The 27787-nt window shown below is 47.9% G+C and overlaps 2 protein-coding genes across 3 annotated transcripts; one reads left to right on the top strand and one right to left on the bottom strand.

The window, feature by feature from the left end:
* Window positions 1-227: 227 nt before the first annotated feature.
* LOC144170471 (V-type proton ATPase subunit E 1-like) lies at window positions 228-18788 on the bottom strand. 2 transcript variants are annotated; one of them, XM_077700299.1, is made up of 3 exons: window positions 9909-10001; window positions 8141-8428; window positions 228-548 (listed from the first exon to the last, which is right to left on the bottom strand). In XM_077700299.1, exons 1-3 carry the CDS (start codon window positions 9999-10001, stop codon window positions 231-233), a joined length of 699 nt encoding a protein of 232 aa, XP_077556425.1. In that variant the 3' UTR covers window positions 228-230. The 2 variants fall into 2 exon arrangements, 1 of the variants encoding a protein (XP_077556425.1); XR_013322619.1 differs by lacking the exons at window positions 8141-8428; window positions 9909-10001 and adding an exon at window positions 18674-18788 and having other exon boundaries at window positions 416-548.
* LOC144170469 (V-type proton ATPase subunit E-like) lies at window positions 18551-27780 on the top strand. The gene is made up of 3 exons (XM_077700297.1): window positions 18551-18937; window positions 19509-19796; window positions 26675-27780. Exons 1-3 carry the CDS (start codon window positions 18725-18727, stop codon window positions 26987-26989), a joined length of 816 nt encoding a protein of 271 aa, XP_077556423.1. The 5' UTR covers window positions 18551-18724; the 3' UTR covers window positions 26990-27780.
* Window positions 27781-27787: the final 7 nt, after the last annotated feature.

Raw genomic sequence — 27787 nt, 5'->3', positions numbered from 1 at the left:
TTATCTGCAACAAAATTTCAAGGTGAAAGGATGCCGAATAGAAATCTGCTTAGTCAACTACACTTGTTTCCCTCGTTGTGTTGGACGGCTTATTGCATTCCGCGTTCGAAAATTCCTGTCCCTTCTGACAACTCCTGTTCAAGCCGGTTACTTCTCGTTATGCGCAGGCAGAGAGAGACAGAATCCAGAGTGGGCGACCAGAGCGACCGGTTGGAAATGGGCCGGCGTGTTTAATCCTTGTGCTTGCGGTGCTTGTTGGGTCCGAAGAGCGCCGTGCGGATCTGGGGCATGATGCGCGAGGCGATGAGGTCCAGGCGTGAGGAGAGCGTGTTCACCACGCGGATCTTGCCCCCATTCGACGAGAGCACGACGCCGCCGAATGCGTCTTCGGGCAGCGAGGCGTTCTTGTCGATGACCACGCTGCAGTTTAAGATGTTTGTCTTCTTACGGAACGTCTTGACGGCCACCTCGAGGGCGGCCTGTACGTCCTTCACGTCCTTCTTGCGGCACACCAGCACCACGTTCTTGGCCTGCAGACGGTACAGGCCCTGGGGGAAAAGGAGGTTGCCACGAGGCCCTGTGTATATATGCGCACCAGCACGCCCTCTTCCCTCACCAACCGAGAGCCGACAAGCGCGCACGAAAACGTTGCCCCTCCTAGATAGCGCAGCGAGACGCTGAACGAGTTCAAATGAGCTCTCCACAGTGAATAGCTGGTTATTACCGTATTTTCGCGCGTATAACCCGCACCGAAAATGCGAAAATTTCAGCTGGAAAGTAGGGGTTCGGAGGGGTTTTTTTTTTCGTGCAGCTTCACGGCAATGCGCGTTGTGCCGTGAAGCTGACCTTGTGTACAACACTGAGGACTGCGGCTTAAATTAAGTGATAGCTCCAGCGAGAGCAGTGACACTGAGTGAATTGGGACTTTCGCCTTGCAGTCAGTGTATTCTACTTGCTAAATATACGCTTTTTCTGTCATCACAGTATGTGATGTGTTGCTTGAGAAGTAGCTTTGGTGCTGCCTTTCCTGTATCAAATGTGCGGGCACTACGCTAGGACTTTTTTTTTTCTTTCCCGGAGGGCTAGAACTATGGGTGTGGATTATATGCAGGGGCGGGTTATACGCGCGAAAATACGATAATGCGTAGCATTCCTTCGCAGCCAGGACCGTGTAACGCCCTGCATTTCCACAAAAATGCAGCTATATATTTCGAAATATCCGCCTGTAGTCATTATAATAGCGCAAATGGAGATGATTGGTCGAACGAAATTTTGACAAACTAAAAACTAAGAAAAATACAAAAAATGTCGAACATAATTTGAAAAACGAAAGAACTAGAAAAATATAAAAACTACGTAAAAAGGGGAACCGTGTAACGCCCTTAATACACAAAAACTGTAGATTCGGTGCAAGTTACACCTGTGCAATTATCCTGGTCCGGTGCACTTAGCACAGGACCGGGATAATTGGAGATTAATGGGAGAGGCCTTTGCCCTGCAATGGGCGTAGATAGGCTGGTGGTGATGATGATGATCATGATGACACCTGTAATCGTTACACTCGCGTAAATGGCGATAACTAATCGGACAGAATTTATAAAAAACAAAATAACGTTGGCTGTAAAGAACTCACGCTGAACACAAGCGACATTAACAAGGCTGAGCATTCCTAGAGAATTCTCGGAATTTCTGCAGATTTTCTGGCGGATACTTCTAAGGTCACTGGAATAATAGCAGCCCTGCAGTAAAAATGGTAGGGCTAGAAAATACATAACGACCGACCCATGTTTTTTTTTCTTTACAAGAAGAGGGCAGTGTAACAGTCAGACGTATAAACAGAACTATCGTAAAGTGGCATTTCTTGCTGCAGGAATGTCATTTACAGTTACATACGCCTTTGAAAATTGCTCATGTTTGCCTGTGATAAGCCGGGTATATCGTCAGCGACTCACTTCTCGTGTTTGATTTGACTACGTCACAGATAACGAGTGTCGTGACCAACCCCCCCCCCCCGAGGCCCAAATACGGAGAACCTTAGTTTTAAAGGCAAACGTTTTTTTTTTCTTGCTATTGGATTCCAGCAATGTCTGGTTTTGCTTTCGAGGTTTTTACACGCTGTAACTCAGCAACCGCCTTAATCACAAGGTAGGGTTTTTTTTCCGCTAAGGGCATTCCGCACGTGTCGGCTGTTGGTTGTTAAAAGGGTGTGCCGATTTTCTATTCGGCCACTTGCTAGTCCGGCGTGGGATTTTTCTTTTTTTCTCTCGCTCGTGACTGCGTCTCGTTGCTTGTCGGTTTTAACACGAAAATGTTTTATGCCCGGGTACACCAAGATCTTACCGGCGTCATATCCGTGACGGAAATGACGTCGCTAGAAGAAGTTCCGTTGACGTGGGGGTGCCCGGATTCGAGCCACGAACTCTCTCGTCGCAACGGGAGGTGCACAGCGTTCTGCCCACTGCGCTACAAATTCCAGCGGAAGTAGGTCTACGAACGCGCCTCATATCTTTCCCACTACTTTCTTCATTTAGATGTCGTCTAGGAGATGCTGCCGTCTAGTAGGACAAGTGAAGCGAAATAGTTCATCATAACACTCATGAGCGTCGACAGTTGGCGCCTCGATGCCAGTGTCTTTGTGTACGCGGGACGCGGTTGAATTGAGCCACCCTCCGCCACCTACTGGTTTCGGTTTCGGTTTGGGTTCCGTTTCGTTCGCATGGTTATCAAGGGGCTGTGGTTTCAGTCGGATTTACGCAATGTTCCGTCGCGTGCAATCCAGTGTCTAACGTTGATGCGTCTAATGGTGCCACATCGACGTAATTTAAATAGTGATCTGAAAGTCCATATGCATGCACAATAAATGCTCCTTTGTAGGCACATCTCACATTCGTTTTTTACCGATTCCTATGAAAGAGACATCAACCATACTTTTTTCTCGGTATTGATAATCGTAGCAGTGGCATTTCGGCTTGAAACAGGTACTTTTCCTGAACTATTTAAAATTCCGCTCATTATAGAATGCAAGTGAAAGCCTGTTGATAACCGCGAGGGAAAGGAGGCCAAGTAACAAGCGAAATAACATTACGACAAAAACCGATGGGAAAACCACGTGTTGAGAGCAAAAGTGTACGGAAATTGATCGCGCGAAAGCCGCACTGGAGGGCATTTCTTGTTATGTTTGCAGCGGTAAATATCGCCGCGGTACTATTTACCGGGCGGGAACGAGAACGCCTTTCCGGGAAGAAAGACGCTCGACAAATTAACTGTCCCAAGAGGCGCCGAAGCGTTCGCTCCTTGTCCAAGTACAGGCTGGGGGAGGAACCGTTCATCTGTGCAAAATAAATGGTCCTCGTTCATACAACGCGCCCACAGGTTATCCAAAGTATGAAACGCTTCCCAAAACCTCCGACCATTTTTCAGTGAGTGTCAACGTCCAGCAAGCAAAAAGGGAGGACAGCTTCGGACGAGCACACAAAAGAAAATTACGGATAAGCTGATGTCCGCTGCAAAGCCACCTTTTCACGCAAAATGTCAAAGCAATTTCTCCCGCTATTTTAAAAAACACAAATAGAAGCTGTTAAAAACAATGTACTCACTAATGAATACTTTATCACCGCTTTCGTAAATTACTTTGATACATTCTCGCCTCAAATATGTTGTAGAGCGCTAACACTGTGTGCGTATACCATCTTGATCCCATGTCGTAGGTTGCGTTTGGTTATGTTACGGGGTGGAATCCGAGTCCAGGTAGGACATCCTCACAGTGCACGCCGTGTATTACAATCTCGTTTCGGGTTCACCATGCCGCCATATACCGCGACTTCTATGTTTTCAACTCGACGTGGGAAAAGGGAAAATCCTGCATATAGTCAAGAAAGTAAAATTTAAGCATTGAAGAGGCAGGAATGGCAGTCACTTGATTTCGCAACGAAAAAAGTATAAAAAGTGAAAATGCGACGTTTGCCTGGTTGCTGTATTTTCGGTCTTGGTCGTGGAAAAAGAAAAAAAAAAACGGCAATGGCTTTTTACTGTATGTTAAGCGCAGGTCGAGTGTCTATTTTCATTTTTGTTTGTCTTGGAGCACTTACAAAGCATATGGGCACGACGTCTTTATTTCCGTTACAGTAAGGATAAAACATGCCAACCTAGGTCAGTAAGGGCCACCGGCTCAAGCATCGCGCTGAGTGGCGCTGTTGTTCAGGCTTCGTTTCTCTGTCTAGTCGCGGTAAAATACTTTCTCGTTTTTCACCTTGCCCTAACATATGCTGCTACACGGATAGCTCCGAGTCCTGCTTCCTACGAATTCATTAGAGTACGCGCAGGGTCAAACATCATACAAAAAGGGCCGGGAATCAACGGAAAGCCCGGCCGTTTCGCCGCAGAGCATGTCCCTAAGCGCGTGCGGGCGCTTCTTGCATAACCGGTCGAGCGCCGTAACGACCCTTACCTCGGTACGCGTGCTATTAGGGATGATCCCTCCTCTCCACCGGCGGCGCCCTTGATGATGCGACCGTGACTGAGGTTGCCCTCCCCTCGTTTTATTATTCCTCCCCGTCCATCGCTGTTCGCTGGGCCGCCATCGTAAACCCGGGGTTCTGCGGACTCATCGCACAGGCTTCGGCGATGGTCGTAACACGGCGGTACCTGCCTCCGCCGCCCCACGCCCACCCCCCTGCGCTCTTCCGAGTTGCATCTCTCTGCCCCGTTATCAGCAGTTGCGTGCACTGCTGAATGCGCCGGAGCCGTAGCCGGCCAAGTAATGAAGGTAACGAAACTCGCTAGGCCGGTCCCGCGAACTTTAGTTGGAGCTTTGCGTCTAGCTCGTACCAAGCACTGACGTCAGGTGGTGGCTTTGGAGCAACATGTATTGCAGCTAGCCGCTGCGAGACATTACCACGAAGAAAGTGATACATAATTGCGTCTATTTCAGGGTTAGTGAAGCTTCATCGCTAGGAACAATATAGAGTGCGCCTATATTTGAGAAAGAGCGTTTCCGATGCCGTGCTTGATTAGTGAAGCCCTCACGCATGCGTGGGCGTTAATAGTTTTCTATAGTCAAGGCCAGACGTACGCAGGGTAGCGGGAGAGCCATTCCGAACGCGCTCCGCTTTTCATCGAGGACGCAAGAGCCATTCGGTCGAACATTAACGCTCGCATTGTGAATCAGGCTAGCTGCAAAGGAATGCCAGATTTTATTCCCTCTGACTGGCGATGCGATCCCCAATAATAGCTCCAGCTTCGATCCTGTTGCACAGAATTAAACAAAGGAAGTTGCGCCAGCGACATCGCCTGGCATGTTCGCATTGCAAATGCGCGCACATCTAACACGGACCCCAGTGCGTCTTCGACTGCGCTCGAACTTCCCGGCCCACTCATTAAACAGCGCCGAACTCGAGCAGTCCTCTTTCTCTGCCCTTTGATCACTTTCATGATCACGTATTGTCTCGTTATTCTCCTCTTTCTTTCCCATTCGCACGTTCCTTTTTACGCGCCATTTTCATCTACCGAAACGGAAGTGAACTAAACCTCGGCTTTTTGCCAGCACCCCTGACAAGAAGTTGAGCAAAGTTTTAGACGCACGCAGTTCTGACAACGGTATTTCTGTTTTTTTTTTTTTTTTCACACAAAGGTGTTTTATTCCCGGGTACACAAAGATCTCACTCACGTCATATCCGTCATGGAAGTGCCGTGGCCAGAAAAAGTGCCATTCAGACTGCGGTGCATGGATTCGAGCCCATGCTCTCTCGAGCCATCTCGCCGCAACGGGAGGTACGTGACGCTCTCCCGACTGCGCTATGAACGGAGACGTGGGCAGATGTACAAACGCGCCTTACGTCCTTCGCAATGACTCATTCAGATGGTGCTGCCGTCTAGGAGAGGCGAAGCGAAATAGCGCATAATGACGCTAATGAGCGCCGACAGTTGACGTCTCGATGGCAGCGCCTCCGTGTACGGGGGACGCGCGTGAATTGAGGCACACTCCGCTGTGGCGTTATTTGGTACCTTTAACATTCAACTGCTCCTGTGAAAGCACCCTTCCCTTTCGTGTTTTACGGATTCCTATCACCGAGGAATCAACCACAGCTTTTTTTTTACTTTGTGTCTGTGTGTGCCGTATATGAAACGAGAGGACATGTGGGGCGCGCTTACTTTAACAAGCCCTTCTCTCGATCGCTTCTGACCGTAAAACCCGGGAAGGAGACTCTGAGTGCAGACCAACGTGCAAGCCGCACGCTCTGCTGCGCTCGCTTAGCTTCCTATAATGGAGGAGAGGAAAAATGAAAGTGTCGCGGCGGTTCTCGGCAGGCTTTTCAGATCACCGTAGCAACGCATGGCCACGAGACGCTCAATTGCGGGGGGGCCCCTGACCAATTTGCGCAACGTTGGCCTCGTTAATGTGTACTAAAGGTCATCCCTGCTTTCACCGTCGCCTTTACATTGCGTTTAAATCGCAATTAATGTCGCGAAGACATAAAAAAGCAGTTGTGTTTCGCACTGGAGCAAAAGCTCTACGGAAGCCGGTAGGAATGCTGCGCACATTGTCGCGGGAAAAGAACAGCCAACCGAGTTTTAAAAAATGCGAACTCAGGCACTTCACTGACCCCTTTACGTTTTCGCTTGCGTTATGCACTCTGAAGGACCGGGTGTCACTTAACCCAAACGCTAAAAAAATTAAGGACGCGTTCCGTCATCTAGAAGCTACACCTGGAAGGAATAAGGCAGCAAATTTTAAAGCAAGGCTTTCGATCTTTTGACTTGAAATAATTGTCTCAGTAAGGCTTAATGGAAGCTGAGGCTATCTTACAATAAAGTTGTAACGCGTCCCAGTAATCATAAACTGCCGCTGAGTGAAAAAACAAATACACACGCCAACACCCTGGCGTATTCACCGTTTTACATGCAAATTTCACAATTTCAAATGGCCAGAATGCCACGTGCCTACTTCAGACATGGCGCACGCTAGGGCAGGCTTTCATATTCTTCAGTGCTATGTTGTGCCACGTGCGCGGCTCCAACGTCACCAGCGCGCATTACAACCCCCTCTTTATTTTGAACACGGAAAAAAAGCTCATATATTGACGGTGTCTTTGCCCAACGTGCGGCATTTCACATGCGGACGTTTTAACACTGAAGAACTTATCTTGGTCATACCTATGCTTAAAAATTAATATGCAGAAAACTAAAGTAATGATCAATAACCTCGGGACGGCACAGCGATTTGAGATAGGTGGCGAGGCAGTGGAAGTGGTAAGGAATATACCTACTTAGGCCAAGTTGTGACCCCGGTTCCCAACCATGAGGCAGAGATATTTAGGATAAAAATGGGGTGGAGTGTATTCGGCAGGTATTCTCAGGTAATGAATGGCAGCCTACCATTGTCCCTGAAGAAGAAAGGTTATCACCGAAAGTTGGGCGAGTTGGTAAATAATCTTGAAAGAACCACACACAGCGCGCAAAAAAAAAAAAAACAAGACGAAAGACGGAGGGATGTACATGTGTTGTATATCCCTCCGTCTTTTGTCTTGTTTTTTTTTTTTTTTTTGCGCGCTGTGTGTGGTTCTTTCAAGAAAGGGTATGACAGCTGCATCTTACCGGTAGTTACCTTCGCGGCAGAAACTTGGAGGCTTACTAAAAGGGTTCAACTTAACTTGAGGACGACTCAGCGAGCAATGGAACGGAAGATGGTATTTGTAACGTTGAGGGACAAGAAGAGAGCGGAGTGGGTCAGGGAACAAACGCGTGTTAAGGACATATTAGTAGAAATTAAGAAGAAGAAATGGACGTGGGCAGGACATGTAATGCGAAGGAAAGATAACCGTTGGTCACTAAGCGTAACAGAGTGATCCCTAGAGAAGGAAAGTGTGGCAGGGGGCGGCAGGAAGTAAGATGGGCAGATGAGATCAAGAAGTTTGTGGGGATAATTTGGTCGCAGTTAGCACAGGACCGGTATAATTGTAGATTAATGGGAAAGGCCTTTGAACTGCAGTGGGCGTAGTAATTTAACTTATTTGAAATAAGTGGTATGTGCGACATTATGGATTGCGGTCAAGAAGGGCGGCCTCTTGCGCTTCAGCTCCCTTGCTGAGCACGGCGCACTGTCAACGCGAAATCAAACGAGCGTTGTCTCGGGCGGGCGTACCTCGAGTATGAGCCTCTCGAGGAAGGGCCTGTAGCGCTTCTCCTGGTCGGTGATCACGGTCAGCTTCTTCTTGGTCTCGGCCACCACGCGGGTCACGTGCTCGTTCATGGCGCTCAGGATCTTCAGCCGCGCCGCGTTCTTCACCTGCGAGCGCTGGATCTTCTTCTGGCGTTCCACGTTCTTCTGCTTCGTCTTGTACACGTCCAGGATGAGCAGCTTCTGCTGCTGCACCAGCCGGCACTTCTCGGTGTAGAAGTCCTCCTCGGCCTTGGTGTCGATCTCTTCCACCTTTGAGGCGAACATGGTCGAAAGAGGGGGCAAAGGAAAATTTCAAGTCGTTTCGGCAGTAATCGAAGGGGGGGGGGGGGGGGGGGGGACGTGCTTGGTTATGGTAAATTTCACGGGGACGTGCTTGGTTATGGTAAATTTCAATTTTTTATTTAGTTTAGCCCCCACTTAGTGTAAACGGACGCACGTTGAGCTTGGCGTCGTTCACAGTGTTGTTTAACGCTACAAGCACGACACTGAACGCTAAAATCGGTTGAAATACTTGACCCGCCCATTGTCTGAAAGTATTTTAAGGCGACAAAAGCCACAGATACGACACGCGCGGCACAAACGTGGGGAGATAAAGCTCCGTAAGCCGGAACTGGGCTTACTTTGTCCTATGGCATTATATATTTCTATTCTTATATCCTGGTAAATTTTGGTGGCTTGCTGTGACGTAGTAAGCTAGCCGTTGAAAATTTTCGTTGCTTGAAGAAATGGTTGCAATGCAGAAAGCTCAATGTGCTGAACCAAACGGTCTTGTAGGAAAAAGGCGCATAGCGTCATGACATTATAGGCATGAAAACCGCAGTTCTCCCCAATTGCCTTAGCTGTTTTCGTTCGGGTCGACATTAGGTTGCCGTCGTGAGAACGTGCCCTATAATTTAAGACGGGAAATTAAGCATCTCTCTTACATTCGAACCATAGGAGAACAGCCTAATGGTTTAACCGCCATCCTTGTTTTTTTGTTTGTTTGTTTGTTTTTTCCAAGCATAGAGCTATTCCTTGTTTCCCCGAGCGTAGAAAGCCAACGGTGTGTTAAAACGACGCTCACAACATGCGTGTATCCCCGCGGTTGCAATTGGTATATACGGACCCGGTACCTTTCCACCAGGCACTGCACTCCATACCTTTTGGTAGTGTCTATTACCCCGGTAACCGTGAGAATTACCGTAAGAAATTTCTCACGGCAGTCGCCTATTATCTGCTAAGCACGCTACTCGGAGATTCTTAGGGATAAATATTCCCCAAAAAGCTTTGTTTGAAGCTGTCCCTCTGGCGCTGTGGCATCGTACTTGGTTTTAAACGAGAAGGCTCAGGTTCGAGTAAGCCATTGCGATTGTTTTTTGTTTCTTTTTTTTTAGCTTTCAGAATTTTTCGTTCATCGTGATTTTGTTAATACTTTTTTAACTCTGCTTTTACTACATCAAGAGATCGACGCACAGGACTTCTAGAATGGGTTGGACTACGTTTAATACAGGTTGTGTTCTGTGTCGTTGGGCTGGGTTAGATTAGGTTTGTTGCAGTTGGGCTAGATTTGGGTAGGCTATGACCCGTTCAGTTAGGTTACGCTAGGTTCGGTGAGGTTATGTTATGTTAGGTTACGCTGGGACGTAATATTATTCAGCAAATTTTAGGCCAGCCAGATTTCACGGAAACTGCCGTGCGAATTTCCCGGGGGTAATTCTCACGGCTGCCGTGAGATTAGACGCAGCCATACCTTTTCATCGGCCTCTTGCTCAATGAAGGCCACCATTCTGTAGGTGTCGCCCGTGGGGCCCGCCCTCACTCTGTCCGTTGATGAGTGGGCCATGGTGGGCCGAGGGTCAGACGGGTGCTCGGAACAAGCGGGAAGGCGAGTGCGCAGTCGGCTGTGACGACCTCGTCTCGCAGTAAATGTGTCTAATGCGGACCACAACGATGCCAAGACCTTCCTATTCTTGGCTATTTCTTCACCAGGTTGACTCACGCCGGTTAGGTGGTCCCGTTGGTAACGTCGACAAGTGGTCGAGTCCAGCAAAGATCCCGTTGGTAACGTGGAGGCAGCGGTACAGAATGGAACGCGTATGTAATAATGATGATATTGACCCACGCGGAGATGGAGGACTGTCGGTCACGGGTACTTATTTATGAGGAGAATGATGCGACCGTCGAAGATGTTAAAGAAAATGTGGTTGATAACTATTTCATGGGAATCGGCAAAACGCGAAAGTGAAATGTACCTTCACAGGAGCATTTATTGTGCATCCGTATGAACTTGCACATCGCTATTTCTATTACGTCGGTGTGGCACCGTTAGACGCAGCAACGTTAGACACTGGATTGCACGCGCCGGAACATCGCGTAAATCCGACTGAAACCACAGCCCCTTGAAAACCGTGCGAACGAAACGGAACCGAAACCTAAAGCAGTAAGTGGCGGAGGGTGCCTCAATTCAACCGCGTCCCGCGTATACGAAGACGCTGGCATCGAGGCGCCAACTGTCGGCTCTCATTAGTGTCATGATGAACTACTTCGCTTCACGTCTTCTAGACAGCAGTATCTCCTAGACGGTGTCTGAATGAAGAGAGTAGTGGGAAAGATATAAGGCGTGTTCGTAGACCTACTTGCGCTTGAATTCGTAGCGCAGTGAGCAGAGCAATGTGTGCCTCCCGTTTCGGCGAGAGAGTTCGTGGATCGAATCCGGGCGCAGCCGCGTCAATGGCACTTTTTCTGGCGACGTCATTTCCGTGATTGATATGACGCCGGTCAGATCTTGGTGTACCTGGGCATAAGACACTTTCGTGTTAAAATGCGCGGGGGAAGAGTGGCCGCCGGGTATAACGTATTCTTCTGCGCTCCTGTGGGATCTGCTGAATGCGAGTGTGTTGTGTTGTGTGACGGTGTGCTCCCCCTTTTTGGGAGGAGGGGATGTTGTGTTGTGTAATTCAGTTATGTTCATGCCACCAGGTGGCGCACAGTGCTAAGGTGGTCAATTTTCATTGTCATCATCAGTAACCGCAGCACGGTTATAAATAGCATGTAACAACAAAAACGGCTCTTTTTTCCGTGGGTACGAGGTGGCGTCTGCATCTCTCTGCCACGTATGGTGACTCGGTGGGCGTGGGATACAACATAATGGCGATGATGTAACCCTTTCCCGCTGTGGGCGGAACGCCACGTCAGTACTCAAGTACGGCATACTGCAATCTTCTTCAATGGCACTGACGCCGCCGCCACCGTTTCTACCGACACCGGGAAAGCCCGCCATACCATGGACGTAATGGCGTCGGCTGTTCGAGAACTACCTCGTCATTATGTTGTACCTCATGCCCACCGAGTCACCATACGTGGCAGAGAGATGCAGACGCCACCTCGTACCCACTGAAAAGAGCCCTTTATTGCTGTTACACGCTATTTATAACCGTGCTGCGGTTACTGATGATGACAATGGAAATTGGCCACCTCAGCACTGTGCGCCACCTGGTGGCACGAAGATAACTGAATTACACAACACAACAGAGTGGGCCTGTTAAGATGCCTCAAGAGAGCAGCGACAAGAGACTGGACCGCAATGTTAGACGCGCCCGATTTGTAACGTGGGTATGTTCCAGATGTCGGGGACAGCGGCTTCCACGTATAAAGGAATAGTTGTAATGAGAAGAAGAAGGTGCACACAATCAAATAATAGACAGCGGAGAAACAGAAGGGGAGAAAAAAGGCGGGGAGGGCGAGAAGAAGCAGAGCAAGGAGGCATGAAATGGGGAGGAGCGGGGGAGAGAAAGTCAGCATGAAAGAAGAGGACGGTGAAGAACAAGAATATGAAAAATGTAGTGGCTCAAATCACGGCAACCGTGACAGTTGCTGTAACAGATTTCTCACAGCAGTCGCCTCTCATTGGCTAAGCATGCTACCCGGAGATTCTATGGGATAAATATTTCCGAAAAAGCCGTGTTTGTAGCTGCCCATAGATGCATCGCTGGCAACGGCTGTGATGTTTCCCCACTAGTACATTGTAGAGACGCTTCTCCCATCTGAACAAGCGTTGTATATCCTTGCCCAGACTTTATACCAACATGGGAACATGTTACTTTCTCACAATTATATGTTCATGTACTCTGATATTACAGTGTCTCCGAATGTCATATTTTCCTGCTTCTTTGTTCTTTGTTGCCACCGCAGTTTCACTGTGTTGCGTACTTTGCGGCTCAATTGAAGGCTCGCCTAAAGGTGGTTGGAGTTCATGTGGCGACAGTATGTACGCGTACCAGCGTCGGTCACCGCTTCGAGCGTGCCAGTGTATTATGTATATAGGGCTAGTGCGCTGCTACTTGAGCGGCACAGGCAGCGTCTCCTGGCAGCCGCGGCGGCATATTTTGCTCGTACGGGGCAGGCGCGGTTAGCCGCCCCCAGCGGCGGAGGTATCACAGAACGGCGCCTTTACGGGCGAAAGATAAGCAATTCTGCCTACTTTTATGTTTGCCGATGGCTCAACAGTTACAAAAACAAGTATGGAACATCGCCAAAGAATAAATTATGTTGGTTTTTATGCGAATGTTATTAAGATAAGCGCAGGCTGCGCTCCGAGGAGCCATCTGATCACCTCAACGCTTGGTTCCAGCATTTCTTCGTCAACAGCGTCTGTCGGAGCATATGTTGGCTCTACATTTTTGCGGCTGCCCTCGTACGGAGGAACGTCAGCAAAACCGCATTTTACATCACGAATTTCTGCGGGCACCTTTTTCGGGTGACGTGTACACTAATTTCGATGTTCGACAGTTTCAATAGCGCTCGTCGTGCTAACATATAAATAAGCGTTTCATTTGCGGCTGTGTGTCCTGCGTTCTGTGTGTCCTTCGTCCTGCACAGATGGCTTATCCCACGCACGCGGCAACCTCTTGGACAATTCCTGCCCGGCTGTCGTGGCTACTAATGTAAAATCCCCGTCGCCGTGTGTTAGCCCCAGCCGCGGCAGACAGCCTTCCAGCAGCTTCCTCGAAAAAAAAAGAAAAGAAAAGTAAAAGCGCTTAGACTTTGCCGACGACCACAGAAACGAAGCAAGGGATTATGTACGTGAACTATCAACAAAATTCGAGAAATTTAGAAAATTGTACGCGTGTATGGATTCCTATGCCGCTACTGTTCATCTTGAGGCTCTTAATTGCAGCCAGATTGGTGCTTTTCTGACTTTTTTTTTAAGAACGTTTGTTTTGCCACATGGATTATGAGGTGATGGTGATTAGATCTTTTCTGACTTCTTCGTGTTTTTGTTTGCTTTTCTGGTTTGTGTTATTTTGGAATCAATAAACAGGCGAGTGCGGCGAATCAGTTTTCTTTTTGTTCCATTAGTTAATTTCTAGCTCTATTGGTATTTTTAGTTTTTATTATACAAATAACATACATTTACGTTATTATACAACAAATGTTTTAATAATTGTGGACTTTTGTGCGAATGCAAGGCGTTTGGGATTTGGTGCGTATTAATAACTTTTTGTGTTCTTCGGGTAGCATTTCCGGGTTGTTTATAATTTTGTTTTATTAATCGTGTGATTGTTGTGAATAGGTAGACTTCTCGATATAGCAAGTTCATTTTTATTCTTTTTTCCTGTATTTTTAACTTCACTCGACAAATGGTCTACAGTTACACTATTACGACGCGTTAACTTCGATTTCCCATTGTGCGTTATTGTGCATATGCCAGGCATTACACAGATTGGGCTCTGGGGTATTAGTAAAAAATGCTGGCGGATTAAAATTTGCCTTTCGTATCTTTTGCTTACTTCCAGCCGCACTTGCATTTTAAACTATTCATTTGAATCACACCATGTTCCGGGGCAATGTAGAGGGCCCTGTTTCAGTCTGAACTTCTGCGTTGATGCTGGCGTCTAGTCTTTTTTTTTCGCAGGTCAAGTAGACTTTATTTTTTAGGTATTTCTCAGGGCCCCCTATTTATTCTAAGCCGCAGAATAGTTCACGCACGGCTCGCTTCGCGTAGTCACGCTGGCCCTGCGCACGGGATACGCTGGCCGGCGAAGCGTGGTACGAGCAAAAGATGCGGCGCGTGTCGACAGGGGGCGCCGCTGGTTCGAATTCAGTGGCGCCACCATACCAGCGCACGAGGCCTATATGTATACCTTTGTAAATAAAGGTTGTGTTTGGAAAAAAAAAAAAAAAAAGCCCGTGTAGCGCTGTGGTATAGTACCGGTTTTTAAAAGAGGCGGCTCAGGTTCGAGTCCGACATTGCGAGGTTTTTTTAATTTTTTTCGGCTTTCGGAATTTTTCGGTAATCGTAATTTTGTTCATCGTTTTTCTTACTCTGGTTTTTACAATTTCAAGAGATCGACGCACAAGACTTCTAGAATGGGTCGGATTACGTTTAATACAGGTTGTGTTCTGCGTCGCTGGGCTGGGTTAGATTAGGTTTGTTGCAGTTGGGCTGAATTTGGGTAGGTTATGATGCGTTCGGTTAGGTTACGTTAGGTTCGGGGAGGTTATGTTATGTTAGGTTACGCTGTGACGTAATATTATTCAGCGAATTTTAGGCCAGTCAGTTTAAGAGGAAACTGCCGCGAGGATCTCCCGGGGTTAATTCTCACGTCGGCAGTGAGATTAGACTCAGCCCACGAAAAAAGGAAAGAGCGCGAAACAGATAAAATAAAAAAGAAGAGGGCAAGCACGATAACATAACCATGATCTTGGATCTTCATCTTCGAATGTGTGGTATTCTTTTCTTTCTTACATTTTTTGCAAGTTTTATTTTGTGCTAAGTATAGAATGCACTCGATCCGCGCAGGACAGGAACGGTTGAAGGTGAAGGAGAGAGGCATTCGTCCTGCAGTGGACCTAAGTATGACGATGATGATTATTATGATGGGGATAGTTTTCGCATTACTTAAGCGTATCGTGTTCTCCTCAACGGGCTCTCCCTCCCTCCCTTCCCACGCCTTTTTCTTCTCGTATAAAGCCTTGCCAAATTTGGTATAATTAGTGATAAAGATAAAGGGAAACAATACTTCCATCTGAGCATGACAATTCTCTAGGAGAAAAGGCGAACACGGCAGGAGGTGTTTCGAGTATGAGACATCTAGAAGACCGTGGGTGTTCTAGACGTGAGCCTGGTGGGCCCCTTTTGGAGGCGAGTTATGTCGGGTGCCTTCATTTCAGCCAGTGCGTGTTGTTGTGAGTGAGTGAGTGAGCATTTTGTTAGTCTGCAAAACTTGCTTTGCATTGCTAACTACCACCATTCGTCGTGCTTTTACGCCCCCATTACCATCGAGGAAGCCATTTAAATTACACTTTGCAATCAAGTCTATCAAGACTCACATAAAAACGCGTCTTTCCATCTCAAAACGTCGCGATAGCCTGAGCTTACATCGAAAAAATACTAGGAGGTAAGAGAAACAGTCAAGGGGAATCTGTAAATGAAGAAGCAGTGAAACAGTGCAAAACGGGAAGCGCATGACAACAGAAGGGTATACGAACGAGGCAAAAACAGCAACGCCTGCTGCTGATTGGTTGTGCCACCCAGCACGAGAACATAAACAGTTCTTAGTTCCTGATTTTCAGTCTCAAAATGCCCCACTGCTGAGAGAGAGAGAGAGAGAGAGAGAGAGAGAGAGAGAGAGAGAGAGAGAGAGAGAGAGAGAGAGAGAGAGAGAGAGAGAGAGAGAGATTTTTATTTGCCCTTCTATAAAGGCTTCTGCGTTCCTGGTGTGAAGCTGCTGTTACGAGTCGCCCCCAAGGACTGCCTCAGTGTGTTGGAGGAGGGCCTCCCAGGGCTCCTCTTCTGTCAATCTTAATGAGGAGGTGGCCAAGTGCCTGACCACCGGCCGGATGAGTAGCGGCCGGTGCTTTTCATGCGCTGAGGAAAGTTGGAGAACCCAAGAACATGCAAAACATTCCCAGCCGTGTTTGTTTCCATGCTTTGAGTGGCCTCTACAGCGTCGGGGTCAAACAAGGGTTGGGAAACAGGTTTGAATGGGCGCGCGAGGCTGAAAGCATGCGGTTAACGGCTCCCGCATCCGTCGTTATTTTGGGCTGCCCATCCTCGCTGCATGCCGGGTTCAGCGTTTCATCGGCAACGCATACAGCGCTATGTCACGTCCGCTTCCTCCTTCATCCGCGCCTCTGTTTTTTTCCTAGTTTTTCTTTTCACCGTTGTTGTTAGATCACTGTGTCATAGAGCTTCATACTAATATGTACTAGAGAGAAATCTGGCGCCACTGTCTGGGGGAGCCACGCTTCAGCGAGCGTTCCTTCAGGTACCGGACAGGCACGTTCCACTTGTCCTTGGGATGGCTCATGAACAAGCCGAAAAGCTGGCTCTGGCTTCGAAAAAGCAACAATATTACTGCAAAGGGTTATACAAATGTGTTTTGTTGTTATAAAATTGAAGCTCCAAAAGGGTTTATCCGTCAGTGATTATTTAGAAGCTTCACGCACGATGAACGAGAAAAAGGTGTTACCATATGTTGTTGATTTTGGCTTCAAGATAAAAAAGAAGCCACATGGCTAGCTAAGCCAGTTAGGCGAGGAACGTCGCTAGCTGCAATGGCCCGCCCACGGCGGCCCGAGATCTCAGCACCAGATTTCCCCTCTAGTATATATTTGTATGAAACTCTATGCAGTGTGTAACTCTCAGCTGGCAAATTCCTCCGCAACGGATGCGTGAGTGAAACAAAGCGCTCATGCGAGAACTCCTGCACGCATGTTCATGTATATGTCGGTGTGTCGTGGGTACTGAGTTCGTACCGTTACCTACACGAATCGCTGATAGATTTCGTGGTTTTTGAGGTTACTCGGCTGTCCGTTGCAACTGTGCTTTACGCGAATCCAGTATGTTTGAAGGTGGCATTTAAGGCGTTAGTGCGGTCAGAATTCCACCTGCGCTTTCATGAAAGTTGAAGGTCATGAAAGTTGGAGAACGTGACTATTGAGTTGCATTAGTCATAAACTACACCGACAGTTTCGAAGGCCATTGAGTCAATTAACACTCAGGTTATCAGTGGATTCCGACGTCACTAATAGCATTTTCACAAGATTATAATCATCAGTATTACTGCATTGATTTGTGCAACAAATCAGTTCGTTTTAAACGCAAAACGATGCCATATCTAAAGTGTGGTAATTATTAAGCGGTCCTTGCAAACCCTTCGATGGTAGTCGTATTGTGGGTAGCCGTTTTTTGACGTAATCGCGACATACGGTCTGGAATTGGGAGGTAGACGTATTCGTTCGTGGTGAATAATCGGGTCACGGCCCGGGAGTCCACACTATACGTGGCCTCCACATTACGTCGCCAGAGGAGATGCGATATTCGAAATGGAGAAAGGCAACTTATCAGGGAAAAGCAAGTGCGGAGCCAAATGAAAACAGACAGACAGACAGACAGACAGACAGACAGACAGACAGACAGACAGACAGACAGACAGACAGACAGACAGACAGACAGACAGACAGACAGACAGACAGACAGACAGACAGACAGACAGACAGACAGACAGACAGACAGACAGACAGACAGACAGACAGACAGACAGACAGACAGACAGACAGACAGACAGACAGACAGACAGACAGACAGACAGACAGACAGACAGACAGACAGACAGACAGACAGACAGACAGACAGACAGACAGACAGACAGACAGACAGACAGACAGACAGACAGACAGACAGACAAGGCCTCGCGCTCTAAAGCGCCTCGCTCTTTCGCATCAAAATTCGGGACCTGAGTTTTTGCACAGCTACATTTGTTGACGGACGCGAAAAATACGAGCCCTTGCCATAAACAGCTTCACCGTAAAACGTAGAAAAAATTTCGTCAGCGTCGAAGCACACAAGCCGCTGAGACCGGGGCTGTTTCCGCACCTCTCCTCACCTACCAAGAAATCACGGAATACTACAGAACCACGAGGCAGACATTCCCCAGTCCTCACACATCTTTGAACAAAAGCCAAGAAACCACACTCAGACAAATTCAAGGAGGTACTTTTCCCCACCCCATCCGTATGAATTTACTCTTTCCCACACAGTACTCTGATAAGTGTAAATTCTGCCACGAACCAGGAACTCTGACACACATATTATTCGACTGCACAAAAAACTCGGACCTTCCGCCCCTCAACCCGCCCCCTTCCCCTGAGCAGTGGGAGATACTGCTGTCCAGCTGTCGACCTGAGGACCAGCTCTTGCTTGTGACCAGGGCTACGGCAGCCTGGACAGCACATGGGCTACTGGACTGAGGAACAACTCTCACATTATTGCGTAATAAAGTTGTCTCTCTCTCTCTCTCTCTCCCTCACTGGGATCGGTCCATGCTACTGAGCAATTACATGCGCCATCCTGTGGGCATCTACTACCACCATTTTCAGCTGGCACGCGCCACATCTGCCTCGCGCAAACGAAGACCAGAAGAAGAAAAAGGAGGAAGAAGGTGTGTGCATTCCGTGAGCATCGGCTGGCTCCAACCAAACCGATCTTGAAGCACAGGCCTGCCTGCATACCTGTAGTCGGACGTCATCGGGGGTGAACAGCAACGACCTGACCGCATCAAGATGTCGGACAAAAGGAAGAAATCACCGGCAGGCCCGGGGACCGCGCCCGCAAAGCCCGCGGCGGTGACGGCAAAGCCTGCGGCGGAGACGGCAAAGCCCGTTGCAGAGACGGCAAAGCCCGCGGCGGTGGCTTCTGCGGGCGCTGGCGAGTACGACCCCGAAGAGCGGATGAGGTTCATGCTGTCTTATATCGAGAACGACGCCGCAACCAAGGTAAAATTGTGTAGTGTGCTTCGCCCTGGGTCTTGAGCTGCGCGCGCATGCCTAGCTATGTCATTGCTGAGCACGTCATAGCGTGTGATTGTCTGGCTTTCCACGAGTGCATGCTTCATAAATACGGAGCAAATTGGCTTCGTCTGAACGTTAAGGTCTACGGCGAAGTTCATTCCACAGTTTGTTTTGCTAGCGGTCACAGCAGAAATGTGCGGCACCCAGTGCTAGCTTCAATTTGCAAATAATACTTGTCCCAGTTCGCCGATACGTTCCGGTACCGAACCCAAGGGCGCGGGTTGCTCGGGTTGCATTCGTGCAGCAGCGGGGTTCGTTTTCTTGCTTGAAGAGGGAAACAAACCGCCTACATCGTGCGCGTACAATACTGCGCCGGCCATTGTGCGCTTCAAGTTGATCTGTACCCCTACAACGCGACGCGAGTGATAGCTGAAATGTTGTTTCGGCGCGTAGAACTTGAATGTCGATTCTTCCTTCCTGCTCGCCTAACAGTGGCCACGTCATGGTGCCGTGTAACCCCCCTTGCCCCTTGCCCCTTTTTCACTGACGCGTGCAGATCCGCGAGATCGAGGCGAAGGCCGAGGAAGAGTTCAAGGCGGAGAAAGGGCGGCTGACGAAAGAGCAGTGCGACCACATCAGCGCCTTCTTCAAGAAGCGGGAGAAGCAGGTGGAGCGGGTGCGCAAGATCCAGGGCTCGCACATGAAGAACGCAGCGCGCCTGCGCCTGCTGAGCGCCATGAACGACCACGTGGCCAGGGTGCTGGCAGAGGCCAAGGCCGGCCTGAGCATCATCACCACCCAGGAGAAGCGCTACAGGCCCTTCCTCGAGAGGCTCATACTACAGGTACGTGTACGGAAAGAGGGTTCATGGCGTGCAATTGAGCTTAAAGGGGCCATGACGACAAAATACCACTTTGTTTAATTCGAAAGATTTAGTGTTCTATATGCGTATATTGCCCCCAGCGCTTGTCCGGAAGCAAAGGATGCTTTAGTCACTGCGAAATTACTCAATTTAAGCTAAAATGTTGATTTTCGCTCCAAAACGTGTGTTTGAACGAAGTTTGCCATGACATCATAAGAACAGGTCTTCAGCTAAACTTGGTGGAGAGCGGAGACTTTCTTACTGATAGTCAACCTATATGGCGCCACCACACCGCGGTAAACCGTTTTCTGCCTTTGGTTTGTTTATGACCGTATTTACAGGTGGCTTATTTTTGTTCATGGACAAAGGCTGCGTTCCAATTCGCGGACAGCTTGATAGACAGGTTACGAAGCAGTCAAATAAGACGTCTAAAGGAAGCAGAATTGGAACGGCGCAGCGGTCGCCAACGTAGTAGTAGAACTTGTAGTAGACACGTTGAGTAACGCCAGCCGCAGGTTTCGTAATTAATATTACCGTTATTATTACAAACATTATGTAATTTAAAAACTAAACAAAAGCACCTTCACTCTTAGTAAGCTGTATTAAATATTTCAATAACATAACAGTTAAATTTGTCACAACATTCTTACACAAAAACGTGGCGCTGGCGTCGCTTAGTGGATTGGACAGGAAGGTAGCCTGCATCGTTGCTGACTTCGATGCTGTCTCTTCGAAGTAGTCTTCGTTGACTGCTTCGTTCGAATTGGAAAGGGGCTCAACATGGTGGACTGTCTGCGAAGACGGAAACGAGGCTGTCCAAAAGATAAATTGGAACGCACCCAAAATAATCGTTTCGTGAAACATGGGGCTCGCTCGACAAATATGGTCACGTAAGACACCGTCGCTTGCGTCAATCGGCTAGTGTCTGACACAACCCCAAAGCCCCGCAGTGCTGTGCACATAAACGAACCATAGTGCGCGCAGTGCCAACAGCAGTACGCATCGGTACTTGTATGTTTACGTGTGCTTTCGTAACTTCCACTGTTTGTCCCACCATTCTTACTGATATAAAAATAATATGCCCTAAATTTAATCGCAAATAGCTCGTTCGGCAAGCTTATCAGTTCTGCATAATTGGCGTTTGCTTTTTCCGATTTCCGCCAATCACAGAGCGGTCAGGTATGACATCATAGGTTCTGTTGCTAAAGCCACCTTAACGACGCATCCCACGCGCACTTTGGAGCACGTGTCTCAAATTCACCCGTACGACTAGCCGTGGCGCCTATATTTCCGACCAGTCGCGCATCGCATACGACGGCGTAGTCGTAATGGGAGCTGAAAGCGCAGATGAGACACAGACAAAGAAAGGAGACAGCAGGACGAGCGCTAAACTACCAGCAAAATATATCTGGAAAAAACCCACAATTTATACATGTCACGCTTTCCCCTTGCGTTCCACCACACTTGCGCAGAGACACTTATAACCATCTGAGATAACATGGTTCTTTTTGAGAAAGGGATATAGATGGTGTGCTCACGCATTGAGACTGCAACCTATCTATTTTTTCAGCTTCCATAATTTCTCTGGTTAACCTATCTTTATTCTTGCCGATTATGATGCATTTGTTGAAGAGCGGTTCGCAGCCACACGTGGAACAGTGATGCGCTAACCATCCGCCACTCCCATTCTTGACATTGCCAGAGTGCTCGCGAAGCCGGTCATTAATACAACGACCAGTCTGCCCAATGCAACGTTTGCCGCAAGAAAGGGGAATTTCGTATACCACGTTTTCTGTGCATTTTGTGGGCTTACAATTATGTTTTTTACCGCAACGGCTAGAACGTTGACCACAGGGATCGCTCACTATGCATAACTTGCCTAGTTTTTCTGGGGCAGAAAAAACCACTCTAATATTGGCACGTCCTGCAATTTTCTTCAACTTGTGGGAAATACTGTGGAGGTAAGGTATAACCGCATACTTTGGACGGGTTTTGAGTGATGCCGGCGGTTCTTCCTGCGTTTAGGCTCGCAACTTTTTTAGCAAGGACTCTGCAACAGAGATTTGCAAAGGAACCGGATACCCCGAGTTGGACAATCTTTGTGATTGTTGACTAAGGCTGGCAGCCATTGAAGGAAGCACAATTTCTTGATAGCATTCTTAAAACACATGTGTATGATTCCTCTCTACACCAATTTTGAGTGCGCGGAATGAAAGGGGGGGAGTGGTTTACTGCTCCTTGGTTGGTATGCCCAACAAGTGTGATCTGATTGAAATGTCAAGTTTATGTCGAGAAACTGGATTGAGTTATTAACTGGAAGTTCAAAAGTACACTCGAGGGGCCTAAAATTTTCTTTAACAATGAATAACACATCATGGGCGCGACATTCTAGGACATCAGAATTACAATCCAAGAAGAATAAATAATCGTCCACAAAGCGAAACACACGAACAACATTCATGCTGTCAAGGCGGCTTACCACAATGTTATCTAGTTTGGAAAAAAACAAGTTACTAAGAATCAGGGGAATGCGTGAGCCAATGCATATTCCTTCGCGTTGTAGGCACGGCTTACCATCATACCGAATAAAAGTGGAAACGTAGGTAAAACGATAAAAGTTCTAAAAAACTGCTAACAGACATCCCTGCGGCATTTTGAAAAGACACACTACCGAACTCGTCAATGTAGCCTTCTATAAAATTAAGCAATTTGTCATGAGGCAAGGAGTAATAAAGGTCTTTAATGTCTAGAGAAAAGGCATAGAGCGCTTGTTTGGAACACAACGCAAGAAGTCTAAAATTTCTTCCGAGTTCTTTACAAGGAAGGGATCGCCAAAGGTTAAAATGCTCAACTTCTCTTGTAAAAATGATGCTATTGATTTCTGCCACGTGCCCGTTTCGGAAACTATAACTCGAAGTGGTCTATCTGGTTTGTGCGTCTTGGCACTGAAAAACACATCAAGAAAATCTTTCGTTGAATTCGTGATGCCGTTGACAACTTTGCCTAGATTTAGCTTTTTACACAGTTTATTGTCTTCACTTTTCACCTTAGAAATGACAACATTATCGTGAACCCCGAAAACATAGGAAACTGCCATGTCCGCCTTTGTACGAAACAGGTCGTGAGATAAGACAGCAAAGCCCCCTTCTTTGTCGGCGGGAACACTGAAGCGTTGTATTAATGACCGGCTTCGCGAGTACTCTGGCAATGTCAAGAATGGGAGTGGCGGATGGTTAGCGCATCATTGTTCCACGTGTGGCTGCGAACCGCTCTTCGACAAATGCATCATAATCGGCAAGAATAAAGATAGGTTAACCAGAGAAATTATGGAAGCTGAAAAAATAGATAGGTTGCAGTCTCAATGCGTGAGCACACCATCTGTATCCCTTTCTCAAAAAGAACTATGTTATCTCAGACGATTATAAGTGTCTCTGCGCATGTGTGGTGGAATGCAAGTGGAAAGCGTGGCATGCATTAATTGTGGGTTATTTCCGAACATCTTTTGTTGGTAGTTTAGCGCTCATCCTGCTGTCTCCTTTCTTTGTTTGTGTCTCATTTGCGCTTTCAGTTCCCATTATCCATCACCAACAGGCCCAAACCATGACCCTTTTGGGCGTAGTCGTGCATGTGCCTCGCACTTTAAAGTCGACGGGGAAGTTCATTCGACAGTTTATTTTGCTAGCTGTCGCAGTAGAAACGTGCGGAATTCAGTGCTAGCTTCAATTTGTAAATAATACTTGTCCCAGTTCGCCGAGACGTTTCGGTACTAAACCCGAGGGCGCGGGTTGAATTCGTGCAACAGCGGTGCGCGTTTTCTTGCTCTATGAGGAAATGAAACCGCCTACATCGTGCGCGTACAATATTGCGCCGGCCATTAGGTATCTATATGTTTCAAATCATCAAGGTGCTTTCACACGCGAAGGAAAGAGTTAAAGCGTTTACTGCAAGTGTTGCAGAGTCCTTTTCTCTCTTTGCATCACTTTCACTCTTTCCTTCGCGTCTGGAAGCACCGCGAAAGGTATAGTTATTGCCAGCACGGAGCTGTGCACGTCGCAGCAGGTACGTCTTCCGTTTCGACTTTGATTCTGTAGCTTTCTTTTCAAGTGGATATCGAATGTGTTCATTGCTGCAACTTAAGGAAATCCGGGCAATAGCCGCTACAACGCTGTAATGACGTAATTCGAGCGGTCGAAGAATGCCAAGATCGGGGAAAAAGAGAAAAATCGTTTGAGCAAGTTTCGAAGCTATCTGATGGGCATGGAGCGGTAGAGTTTGGCTGAGGTACTTGGGAACCCCTGATCTAAATAGTGGATGTGTTAATTGACTACGTTCTGCAAGCATTTAAATTTTGAACAGAGTCGGAAACACTGCTTTATGGTACCTTTAATAAATTCCCCAGAGCCTGCCTACTTTGCCTTCCTACACTGCCCATATGGCGACTGAAAAATGTCTTCCCAGCAAGGCACAAGGGCACTTTAAAAGGGATATATGTGTAGCAGAGCGGCTTAAGTATTTATTCGACAATTCCTCTCGGTAGATTCTGAATTTTGCGGTCTCCTTTATTACATCACACACTTACGGATTGTAAGAAGTATGATCGATTTTTATGGCCTTAATCAGCCTCTTTCTGGATTATAGTTTGCGCACACTGGTTGCGCTTGAACGATTAACTAAGTCAGTGTAGGCCTCGACTTATCGCAGTTACGGTTCCTACCTGGCCGATGATTTCAGCATACCAGCCAGATATACAAGTAGGAAGGACATTGCAATGAAGTATTGCGTGCGTAGGCCCAGAGTGGTGGAGAGGATGCAAGGACCTACGCTTCGAAACGTTCACTTGTAGGGAAATCGAAATTTTTAGCCTTTTGTAGGAAAGCGCGTCGTTTTCGTTGTGAGACATTTTGGTGCGCTGGGTTTAACGGTGAGTGGAAGAGAACGTGGCAGTCTATGGCGCAGCTCCCCACCATTTGTGCTTGCTCATCAGTGAGTAATGTAGTCATTTTTCTCTATAAGTGGATTTGCGGGTCGATGAGGTCGATTTGTCTAGACGCGTGCAAGTGTAGCAAACCTTAGCATGCGGCCCAAACATGCAACCTGCTCAGAGCCAGTTTCTTTATTGTCGCCTGTTCGGTTCACTTGAAGTTGTAGTTCACGGAGCAGTTTTGCTAGTTATCGGTAGCAAACTTGATGTTACGTGTTTTTTTTTTTGTCTGCTTTTCCTGCTGTTTATAAACCGAACGTGCTTTGTTGACCTGTAGCTACACCTTAATGCTAAACCTAATCACGCCATGGTTATATTTAACAGGGGTCATTTATGCTGTCACAGAATGATAACTGTTACATGGGGCACTGATTGAAGTTCGCTGTTGTGTTCTGCTTCGCTTTACCATGAGGTAAAAACATTTGGCATTCGCTGGTGCCTTTTTGTTTCCCTTTGACGCAAAGTATGATAAGAGCGGCTCCTACCAGTCGCATACTAATGATGCCTCGGGTCCGAGCACGCTAGACTTAAACGCATGGTTGTAGAAATAGACGACGAACAAATAAGGATGTTCCGCTGCCGGCGCTCGTGTAATGAGCATTCCTATAAAAGAAACGGCGAAAAATCGAGAGCAACAAATCATTACAGCACCCGATCGATACCAAAGAAGGCTGGGAAAGGAAGTGTGCGCTTTTGGTGGCATCGTTTGTCTGAATTTATCTGTTGACAGAACGATATTGAACGAAATATCGTGGCCCGTAACCGCTGAGTTTGGCATTGTCAGGCAGGCAATCACTCCCAGCCATTACGGTGGAGGCCTGTTGGCACCATCCGCACTCTGAACGCTATAGAACATTCGCAAGAAGATACGGGTATGTACAGGAACAAAAAACGAAGCTAAAGTGGCTGGTCCACCCTTATTCGCCCCCTCTACGCTTTCCTAGAAATGAAATAGCCCATTCGTTGCCTTGCTCAGTCACGTGAGACACAAACAGTAGCGCCCACCGCGGTGTCACAGTGGATAGGATTGCTCAAGCTGTTATGCTGAGAACAAGGACTTGGGTTCGATCCCGTCCGTGGCGGCAGGGGCGCCTCAGCGGCGAGGTTCGAACCAGTGGCTGCGCCTGGTAGCCTCACAGCCCAGACGTGGCGTCGGCGCGTAATACCACTCAATACTACAGCTAAACAGTAGCTGCTTACGTTCCGTGTAGCATAGTTTATTTTGTTTTATTTTAATTTATTAATGCTATCATTAAACAATTTTAGAGGGATGCGGTAATGGCGCCTCGCAGTGGCTAGATGGTGCAGAGCTGTAACCCAGCCAAATCTTTTGCTCGGGAGTTGTTGTAGGCGATATTTTGCCGCCACAAACGGAGCATTCGTGTTTACCCCGCATCTTAATCGGTATCATTTTTCCCTAACTAGCGGTAGGCCACGTCGCGGCATGGGCGTACCCTTGCTGCGTGTCCCGGTCTAATGACGTATTGGCAGGCCAATCCTTATCTTCCTCGCAATATATCCCAGGCGTGACGCTACATCCGAACACCGAATCGCGTAGAATGGGGGCGCTAGAGCTCACTCACCATATAGAGCTGCCGTACGGCAAAGCTCACGGGTATACGCCGGAACCACCTCCCAACAGGTGTGACCACCACCTAAGGCGAATGGATGACACCTTCAGCGAACCGGAAGGCGACTTTGTTGTCTTAATGGCACTTTGCTTGCTAGGCCTGTATAATTAGACGCGCATAGTTTCCCTTCCTCCCTTCCTCCCCTTTTCCCTGCCGCCCAAGGGCTATCCCATTCATAATAGATTTATTCCTCCTACTAGAAGAGCTGTGTCCCTCTTCTTCTCCGAATGCACTCGCGTCCCCCGCAGGGCCTGCTCATGATGCTGGAGAAGGACGTGGTGATCACGTGCCGCTCCAAGGACGTCAAGCTGGTGCAGGACGCGCTCGAGGTGGCCTCCAAGGCGTACACCAAAAGGACCAACCGGCCGCTCAACGCGGTCATCGACAAGGACACCTGCCTGCCCGAGGCGTCCAGCGGGGGCGTCGAACTGAGCTCGATGCGCGGCAAGTTCAAGATCTCCAACACGCTCGATGGCCGCCTCGAGCTCATATCGCGCAAGACGCTGCCGCAGATACGCACGGGCCTGTTCGGTCCCAACCCCGACCGCAAACACTTCATGTAGGCCCCGCCGGTGCTACTCGGAGGGTTCCCTGGGACTCTCTCTCTCGATACGCACGTCCTAAAACCACGGCCCGGCTGCTCAGGGAATGCGATTCGAAACTTCAGGCGAGGGCTCGCCTTCGCCGCCCTTAATTAAACGAAAATTTATTTCAGATCTCCGACACCGATCACCGCAAAAGGCGTACGGCATTTGTCTCTTTGTAAAATTTCCTTTCCTCGCCGACTTGAAGGCCCCAGCTCAAAGGTCCTGTTATCACTGAATGACAAAAGAAAGCTCACCAACTGTTACAGAAGTCTAAGAGCTTTCACACCGCATCTCAAACTGCGTTAAAAAAACTTGAGGTGGTCCGTACCACGTGTTGTTTCGGTTCGTGCAGGGACTGGTTTGTATTTTTATTGCAGAGGTTGGTTTTGAATATGACTTGGTTTATATTTTTTCTGGTCATTCGCTTTTCGCTTTTCTTGTTTGTACTCGTGCTTCTGCTCGCGCGTATTGCCGTGCTTTTATTTTTTCCTTTGCTGTTTGTTTAATTAATTGCTGTTGGATACGACGTTCCTAAAATTAGTTTGTCGAAGCAGCACACAGTATACGACCGCCTTGCATTTTTATGATGGCTGTGTCTACAGTGCCGTCCGACGGCACTATAAGCACTCCACTGAAGTGTCGTTCTGTCGCATTTTCTTGTGTAACGCCGCATTTAGCACTACTCCGCACTCCCAAACGTTTTTACATAGAATAACCTTAAAAAGCTAGAGTTTCCTTATGTGACCTGGCCAAGCTACCGTAGCCTAACGTAAC

This window comes from Haemaphysalis longicornis, unplaced genomic scaffold (genome assembly GCF_048455015.1).
Source record: "Haemaphysalis longicornis isolate Haplotype H1 unplaced genomic scaffold, Haemaphysalis longicornis Haplotype H1 scaffold_2, whole genome shotgun sequence".
Lineage (NCBI taxonomy): Eukaryota > Metazoa > Arthropoda > Arachnida > Ixodida > Ixodidae > Haemaphysalis > Haemaphysalis longicornis.
The sequence above is the reverse complement of the archived record's forward strand: the minus strand, read 5'-3'. Positions and strand labels throughout refer to the sequence as shown.